Source organism: Gopherus evgoodei, chromosome 5 (assembly GCF_007399415.2).
Source record: "Gopherus evgoodei ecotype Sinaloan lineage chromosome 5, rGopEvg1_v1.p, whole genome shotgun sequence".
Taxonomy (NCBI): Eukaryota; Metazoa; Chordata; order Testudines; family Testudinidae; genus Gopherus; species Gopherus evgoodei.
In genome coordinates this window covers 21243300-21252351 of record NC_044326.1, presented here as the reverse complement: position 1 = coordinate 21252351, position 9052 = coordinate 21243300, and the positions used below count along the sequence as shown (strand labels likewise).

Below are 9052 nucleotides of genomic sequence, written 5' to 3'. Positions count from 1 at the left end.
CTTTTAACCACAGTAACTACCTACTCTATAGTGTTGACAAGTAACCACCAGATGCTAGTTTATAACAGCTTCTAGGCTCATTGCATTATTGCCTTAACTTATACCTATCCCTCATCTAGCAAATATCTATACCTATAGGCTACAATAGGGATAAGAAGTTCCTTCAGGCTCAGTGCCTATTCAGTCCCTGCCAGGATGACTCCACTTACTGCCAGATATGGTGGGTTTCTGTGAGGTAGCCATCTAGTCACAGGGAACCGGACTCTCATAACCAACTCACTTCATTTACAGTCCGATGATAGCTTTCCGCTACCACTGGCACAAGTCAGATTTGAATCACTTATCTAGAGCTGAAAGTCTCTGTATCTCCTTATGAATACCTTGAGCTTTTCAATTCCCCTACTGTAGACAATACTGCAGTATCAGCACAACTTTAGTGTGATTCTCAGTCCAATTTTAATTTTGGAAATTTGTAAAGGAACAGCTGTTTTTCATGACAGGTATATATTACTCATCCACCAACAACCATATTAAAAAAAGTAAACAATCTAAAGCATACAATTGACTGAGCTGGGTTTAATGTTAGCAAATGAGTTTCCCAAACCTAGGGCAAAAGTCTCTACTGCTGTAAATAGGTGAAACTCCACTGAACTTAATAGAACTGTGCGCATAATTCCTTACATTGGGAAGGGTCTTATATTACTGTTGAATAATCCTAAGAATCTGCTAACCCTTTTGACATTGCAAATGCATCTGAGCTTTAAAAATTGATTAATTTGCTACAGCATTTCCCTGCTATGAAAAAGTTCACAATTCATGATAAGCTCCACAAAGGAGGAGCAATGAAAAAGAGATTACTTAACATAACTGTAGTTCTCCAGATTTACTGCCTCTGCAGATCCACAATCTAGGAGCCATGCAATATGCCTCATGAGTCCCAGAATCAATTCAAAGCAGTGAACTGATATGCATCTTAATGTATACATTCAACACTATTTCAAATAGAGATTGATAGAGGCCCATGCTTCACATTTCTTCAATACCTCTTTCAGCTGCCAAGAGTCATTATTAACTCAAAAGAAATGGGAAAGAAAGAAGAACAAGTGTAGATCTGCAGAGACAATAAATTCAGAGAACAGGCAAGAATCCTTTCTTCCTCCTTCAGAATTACTCACTAGTTTGGTATTTTTAGCTAATCTTCTAATCTAACCTAGAAGGAGGAAGAAGAATATTTAATTATAGATTAAAATAAATTCTCAGACATAGAGAGAACATTGCCATGTAAAGATTTGGATAATCTCCATGTGGCTGCTTTATAAATCATTGCTATGGATAAGTTACCAAGGCAAGCTACAGAAACCGCTATTGCTCTGTCTGAATGAGCTTTATGGCTTTCTTGAATCTGGATTCCTGCCCATGTAAAAAGCATGCCAGAATGCATCTATCCACTCAGGTAATCTTTATAACAAGACTGAACTCCCCCTGGATTTCTCAGATGCTATCAATAGACAGGAAGATTTGCCAGACAAAGAGTCTCAATGCTGTCCAAATAATAATGAATAGTACACTTCACATCCAATGTACAAGTCTAGCAGCACCGAGGAATACTGCGGACTAGGAAAAAACATTAGAAGATTAAGATGAAAAACCAAAACCACCTTTTGTAAAAACCTGGGTGGGACTTAAAATGACTTTGTCTTTCTCAAAGACATTAAAGAATGGCTGTATGCCATGAGAATTTTAATCTCACCAATTTGGTCAAAGTACCAAGAGGAACCATGATATGGAAAACAACATTAGAAAGTTGATTAGGTGACAGAACAAAATTAAGTATCTCAACTCTTTTGTTTAAATACTACTTTTCATTATACAGGTTCCAATTCATACAAGGTCTGACCTTGGGAGGCGCTGACTATTTTAAACACCCATTGAAGCCAATAGAAAGTGAAAGCACTGAGTGACTTGCCAGAACATGCCCATAATGCATAGCTCTAGTGCTAACGATGCCAGGCAAAAATGCTGAAGCTGTTAATTAAAAATAGGGATTTAAACAAAAGTAGCTTTGTACTGATTCTTAGCACCCTTGTTTTTCTCACTCTTGACAGTAATCAGAGAGGGAAGGTCTGATGTTCTATAAACTCCTGTCCGCATCCTCCCCTGGCAAGATCTTAGTTCAGAGACACAGCCTTCGAAGCTGAGGTTCCCTTCTGAATCATCACAGGATCGTGTGCCACTGTCTTCCAGTTTAACTCCATCCACATCAATTATTCTGTTTACAGAAGTGGGAAGATTATCCCTACCACCAGGAGGATTCAGGCTTCTGTTGCTCTTTGTTTTGTGAGAGCTTTGCTCACAGAAGTTTCCTGCAGCCCCTGGTGAATCTTTTTTCTTTCTGTGGTTCGTACCTAACAAAGAATAATAATAATAAAAAAATTATGTATCTTTTGATTTACTGTAAACAGTTACAGTCTTTTAAATTACATTGGGCAAACTCTCCTCTCAGGTCCTCATGGCAAGTAGTCAACTAGGGTATTCTGCTATTCCACAGGGAGATTTATGTATGTACCAATAAGCATGGGGAAAAAACGCCAGCTTGGTACCTCCTCAGGTGAATTTTGCCATAATTTAGTCTGTATCTTTCTTAGTTTAGAAATTGTAATTAATATTATCCCGTGTATACAAAAATGATTGTCCAGGATGAATCTCTACTGACTCCCCCAAAATTTTCATACCAGCAGGGGCAAATCCAAAGAGGAAGAATGCAACATTTCCAGTATCAGCCAGAGGAGGAAAAAATAATGGAACAAAATGAGAGGACAACAACATTTCCTCATTTTATCACCTTATTGAGATATTATTTTTATTCAGCTAGAGATTCATCTGTTCCCAGAAATTGCAATTCACTCTATTAAGCTGAAAGCTGCCAATTATGGACTGTTAGATTTCAGTGTAAGACCCAATGTAGCATATAGTAGGATGAGAAATAACCTAGCTTGTTATAGGGGGAACACACCTTAATTGTTTGAATAATGCTTGACAATTCTTGTCACCAGACTCCTCTTGTTTTTGACAATTTTTGATTGTGTCTGATTTCTTAAAATAAAAGTGTAAGGTGCTACTGAGAACAGTATCCACAACTGAGAGGAATTGTTACAGCTTGGGTCCATTCTCTGGTATTATTCATGCAATCTTATCAGGTCCCTTCCAGTCCTATGATTCTATCCCTGATGCTCCCCTATCCCAAGTCTTCCTCATCCATGCTGTTAGGTCTCTCACATATTTTGTACAGTGCCCAAAATCAGTGCTTTGGGCTGAGATTTTCAAAGGTACGTATACACTTGGAAAGTGTGTCATGTTAGCAAATACGTTTTAACTATTTTGCCCAAAGTGAGAACTTTAACTACCCAGATATCTGTTGGAAAAATAATATGGAAAACACAAAATCTTCAGTATGTTCTTGGAATGTGTTGGGAACAATATTTCATTTCAGAAGGTGGAGGAATGGAGGCCGTTGTTTTACATATGAATCGAAAGGTGACAGGCAACTTGGGTGAAAGTGGCCATGAAATGATAGATTTCATTATTCTAAAGAAAGAAAGGAGTGACAGAATCAGCGTAAGGGGACTGGACTTCAAAAAAGCAAACTTTAACAAACTTGGAGAACTGGAATGCAAGGTTCCATAGGAAAAACATCTAAGGGGAAAAGTTGTTCAGGAGAGCTGGCAGTTTCTCAGAGAGACAATATTAAAAGCAAAACAATCAACTATCCTGATGTAAAGGAAAGACAGGAAAGAAACGTAAGAAAGACACCAATATGGCTGCATCAAGAGCTCTTTAATGACCTGAAAATCAAAAATGAATCCTACAAAATGTGGAAACATGGACAAATTGCTACAGATGGATATAAAAGAACAGCACATTCATGCAGAGACACCATCAGAAAGAATAAGGCACAAAATGAGTTACACCTAGCAAGGGATACAAAAGGCAAAAAAGAAGAGGGTCTACAAATACACTAGGAGCAAGAGAAAGACAAAGGAAAGTGCACGCCTACTATTTAGCAGGGAAGGAGACCTATGAATGACATCAAGAAGATTGAGGAGTTTAATACCTGTTTTGTTTCAGTCTTCACTAGAAAGGTTAATTGTGTCTATATGCATAACACAATTAATATTAACAACAAGAGGGAGGAAACACATGCCAGAACAAGGAAGGAACAGGTTAAAGACTACTTAGATAAGTTAGGGCTTGTCTACATCAGAAAGTTGCAGCGCTGGTGAGGGAGTTACAGCGCTGCAACTTTGAAGGTGTACACATCTGCAGGGCACCACCAGCGCTGCAACTCCCTGTTTGCAGCGCTGGCCGTACTCCCGTTTTGTCTCGGGTGTAGAGGATCCAGCGCTGGTGATCCAGCGCTGGTAATCCAATGTAGACAGTTACCAGCGCTTTTCTTGACCTCCGTGGAAGGAGGAAGCCTCTGGTAATCAAGCTGGTTTCCTTTCCCGGTTTGCTCTCTCGGTCCCGGAGCCAGCCAGCAAACCGCAGGGAAGGAGACCTGCTTGCTCGGGGTTCCGGGACCGAGAGAGCAAACCGGGAACGCCGCGGTTTGCTCTCTCGGTCCCGGAGCCAGCCAGCAAACCGCAGGGAAGGAGACCTGCTTGCTCGGGGTTCCGGGACCGAGAGAGCAAACCGGGAACGCCGCGGTTTGCTCTCTCGGTCCCGGAGCCAGCCAGCAAACCGCAGGGAAGGAGACCTGCTTGCTCGGGGTTCCGGGACCGAGAGAGCAAACCGGGAAAGGAAACCAGCTTCGCCGCGGTTTGCTCTCTCGGTCCCGGAACCCCGAGCAAGCAGGTCTCCTTCCCTGCGGTTTGCTGGCTGGCTCCGGGACCGAGAGAGCAAACCGCGGCGTTCCCGGTTTGCTCTCTCGGTCCCGGAACCCCGAGCAAGCAGGTCTCCTTCCCTGCGGTTTGCTGGCTGGCTCCGGGACCGAGAGAGCAAACCGCGGCGTTCCCGGTTTGCTCTCTCGGTCCCGGAACCCCGAGCAAGCAGGTCTCCTTCCCTGCGGTTTGCTGGCTGGCTCCGGGACCGAGAGAGCAAACCGCGGCGTTCCCGGTTTGCTCTCTCGGTCCCGGAACCCCGAGCAAGCAGGTCTCCTTCCCTGCGGTTTGCTGGGTGGCTCCGGGACCGAGAGAGCAAACCGCGGCGAAGCTGGTTTCCTTTCCCGGTTTGCTCTCTCGTCCCGGAACCCCCCTTGAAGCCGCCCAACAGCGCTGCAGTGTGGCCACATCTAACACCACTTGCAGCGCTGGTTGCTGTAAGTGTGGCCACTCTGCAGCGCTGGCCCTATACAGCTGTACTAATACAGCTGTAACAACCAGCGCTGCAAAATTTTAGATGTAGACATGGCCTTAGATGTATTCAAATCAGCAGGGCCTGACAAAATTCAGGGAAGGGTGCTTAAGGAGCTAGCTGAAGCAATCTCCAAGCCATTAGCAATTATCTTTCAGAACTCTCAAAGGATGGGTGAGGTCTCAGAGGGCTGGAGAAGTATAAACACTTACATATCTTTAAAAAGAGGAACAAAAAGGAATCATATATCAGTCTGAATAACTTTGATACCTGTAAAGATACAGGAACAAATTATTTAACAATCAATTTATAACCCCATAGAGGATAATAGGATGATAAGTAATAGCCAACATGGATTTGTCAAGTACAAATCATGCCAAACCAATCTAATTTCCTTCTTTGACAAGGATAATGGCCTAGTGAATGGTGGGGGAAGCAATACCTGTGGTATATCTTGATTTTAGTAAAACTTTTGACACAGTAGGAAAGTAGGAAAATGTGGTTTAGAAGGAATAACTATAAGGTAGATGCACAACTGGCTGAAAACCACACTCAAAGATTAGTTGCTTTCAAACTGGGAGGATGTATTTAGTGGGGTCCTGCAGATGTCTGTCTTGGGTCCAGTGCTAGTCAATATTTTCATTAATAACTTAGACAGTGGAGTGGAGAGTAGCCTTGTAACATTTTCAGATGATACCAAGATGGGAGGGATTGTAAACACTCTGGAGGAAGGATTAGAATTCAAAATGACCTCGATAAACTGGAGAATTGGTCTGAAATCAAGATGATGAAATTCAATAAAGATAAGTGCAAAGTACTACACTTAGGGAAAAAAATTAAATGCACAACTACAAAATGGGAAATTACTGGCTAGGTCAGAGGTCCCCAAACTGAGAGGCATGTACCCTTTGGGGGAATGGAGGAATATTTGGGGGGGGGATATGGCTGGGGCTCAGCCCAGCCCCCACAGGGAGCAGGCAGAGAGCAGCACCCAGCTGTGCTCCTGGCCCCAGCTGCTGGTCCCAAGCCCAGAGCCCTGGCCCCACCCCACCCTCAGCCTCGGTCCCCTTACTCCTGTCCATGTTCTTCCCCTCTCTGGAGCTGCAGCCCCACTCTGGGGGAGAAGAAGGACAGAGTAAGGCAGATGCAACCCTGAAAAGTTTGGGGACCACTGGGCTAGGTAGTAGTACTACTGAAACAAATCTGGGTCACAATTTGAATACGAGTCAACAGTGTGATGCAGTTATAAAAAAGTCTAATATTCTAAGGTGTATGAACAGGAGTGTTACATGTAAGCATGGGAGGTAATTGTTCTGCTTTACTTATCAGCTGGAGTACAATCTCCAGTTTTGGGTGCCACACTTCAAGAAAGATGTGGACAAACGAAAGAATCCAGAGGAGAGCAATCAAAATGATAAATGGCTTAGAAAACTGATCTATAAGGAAAGGTTAAAAAAAATGATATGAAGATGTGGTAAAACTGCCCAGGATGCAAACAAAAGCAAATTTCATACTGTTGCAGAAAATCCCTGAGGGAACTTCCTTACAGAGAGAGGTTTCTATAAAATTAAACTACATTCCCAGGGAACTAGATGAAATTCTAGATAAACCAACTGAGTAATAGCAGAGGAAAGGCAAGAAGCCTCTTCTGGTATGTCAGCCTGCTAAATTACAGCTACCCGTTAATGGAGCTATATCAGATATATTATTGTGTTTATGTGGTAATATGTCAAACAAAGCATCAGCTTGATCTGAACTACTGTTGGTGTGGCATGGATGCATAAATACTGTACTCCTACTCCAGAATGTTTGTTCTATATGAGGCAATGAAATATTTCTCCTACTTCTCTTTATTCTATCCATAAGAACAGATCTCTGGCTCTACTTTCATGTCCTTTTAAAAATGCCAGATTATACTAACAACAAGAAGCAAGAACAACAAATAGTTTGCACTTATACGCCAGCTTCCGTCCAGGAATATAAAAATGCTACATTATTAATATTTTAATAAATTAATGAAGGATCATATCTCTGTGAGGAAGTACTGTGTTGTTCTCATTAAAGATATTTTAAATTTTTATTTAGTGTCCAAGCAATCATATATCATACAAAACACCATAAACTTCATTTTTGGCAAGGATAAAAATAGAAGAGATAAAAAGCAACATGATTAAGGTATAAAAAATAATGAATGACATGGAGCGGGTAAACTGTGTGGTCCTATTTACTCTCTTATATTATAGGAATGGGATAATCAATGAAATTGAAAGACAGCTAATTGAAAACTGATACAAGTCAATACTTTGTTATGCAGCACAGTTAGCCTGTGTAATTGCCATATGATAGCATTCTAGCCAAGGGCCAGATGCTCAGCTGGTGTAAATTGTCCTAGCTCCATTGATTTCAAATTCAACAATTTCCACAAGCTGAAGAGCTGTCTATGAGCGTTTCGAAGGATTAAAAAAAGAACTGGAAGTACTTTAAGATCTACCAATGAAAAGCTCTATGTAAGAACTATTGTTATACTTATATGGATAATTAAAGCATCTACAACTACACTGGAGCTCAGCTGTGACTAAAAGGCTCGCCAAGGTGAGCATGGACTGCGCAGCTGGGCTCTTACATAGGATTATAAATAAACAAAAAGCAAAAGTCTGGAAGTCTGAATGCTTAAGAGGACGTGCTCATGTCTGCAGTTTCCAAAGAGTTAATGCAGGCAGTTCCTTAGATAACCTCATCTTCTGGTTTCTTTCATCATTCCGTCCCTTTCTTTCAGAGTTTGTATATTGTTACTACTCATTCATGCTACTTGTAAAAAAATCCTACCACGAAAAGGTGTATGCATTTATGCAGAGTGCACAGTATTTCAGTGGATTTCTTACTCTTTTGTATGAACCCTACCATGAACTGAGAAGCAAATCTAAGCAAGGTACTTGGATTTTCTCAGGTAGTTTCTTTAAGACTCATGAAATATTTACTCCCAGGAGAATTCTGCACCACTGCGGAATGCAGAATTTTGTAGAATTCCATGTTTTCCCTGCAGAATTTCCGGACACCACTAAGGCCACTGGACTCTGCAGTGCCCAGCTTGCAGTCAGTGGAGTGCCCAGTCTGGCTAGGCTTGAGGCTGCATGCTCTTTGATCAGAACAGGAAAGGGCCTGGGACAATCAGCCAGCTCTGGCAAAGGGTGAGGAAGGACAGGGCCACAACAAACCATGTCCCCCGTGGGACAGTAAAGAAGCTGGGTGGGGGGAGTAAAGGCTTCGGGGGTGCTGGTGTCTGGGCTCTGTAGCGGGGACCTGGTGTATGACGGCTGCCCTGCACCTGGGTTCTGTGGGGAGGTGGGTGCTCATGTCTGGGGAGTTCCCCATGGCTGGGCTCTGGTGGGAGGGGTGTGTGGGTATCTGAGCTGGGGTTCCCCATGGCTGGGATCTGGGGGAAAAGGAGTGTAGGTGTCTGGGCCATGGGGTGCCCTGTAGCTGTGCTCTGGAGGGATGGGAGTTCAGGTGTCTGGTTCTGGGGGCCCCACACAGCTCCCTCTAGCTAGAACTGGGTTGTTGTAGGGATTTCTTTAATTCTCTACTCCTGGGGGGATCTTTTTTTGCTGTTGTCTGTATTATTGACACACTTGTTCACAGGTATTTTGAAATAAAATATCAAAATAATTTAAACTGGAGTGATTTTATTATGTCATTTTAACAA

The 9052-nt window shown here is 42.5% G+C and overlaps 1 protein-coding gene across 4 annotated transcripts in view; it reads right to left on the bottom strand.

Moving 5' to 3' along the window:
- Positions 1-1295: 1295 nt before the first annotated feature.
- Positions 1296-9052, bottom strand: part of RGS12 (regulator of G protein signaling 12) — a 168036-nt gene continuing 160279 nt past the window's right edge. For 3 of the 4 annotated variants that reach the window (XM_030563836.1, XM_030563837.1, XM_030563838.1), the window contains one exon: positions 1299-2405. In XM_030563836.1, coding sequence (XP_030419696.1) covers positions 2047-2405 — 359 coding nt within the window. In that variant the 3' untranslated portion in view covers positions 1299-2046. Of the gene's footprint in view, positions 2406-9052 lie in introns of all 4 variants that reach the window. The other variant, XM_030563834.1, reaches the window with a different exon arrangement.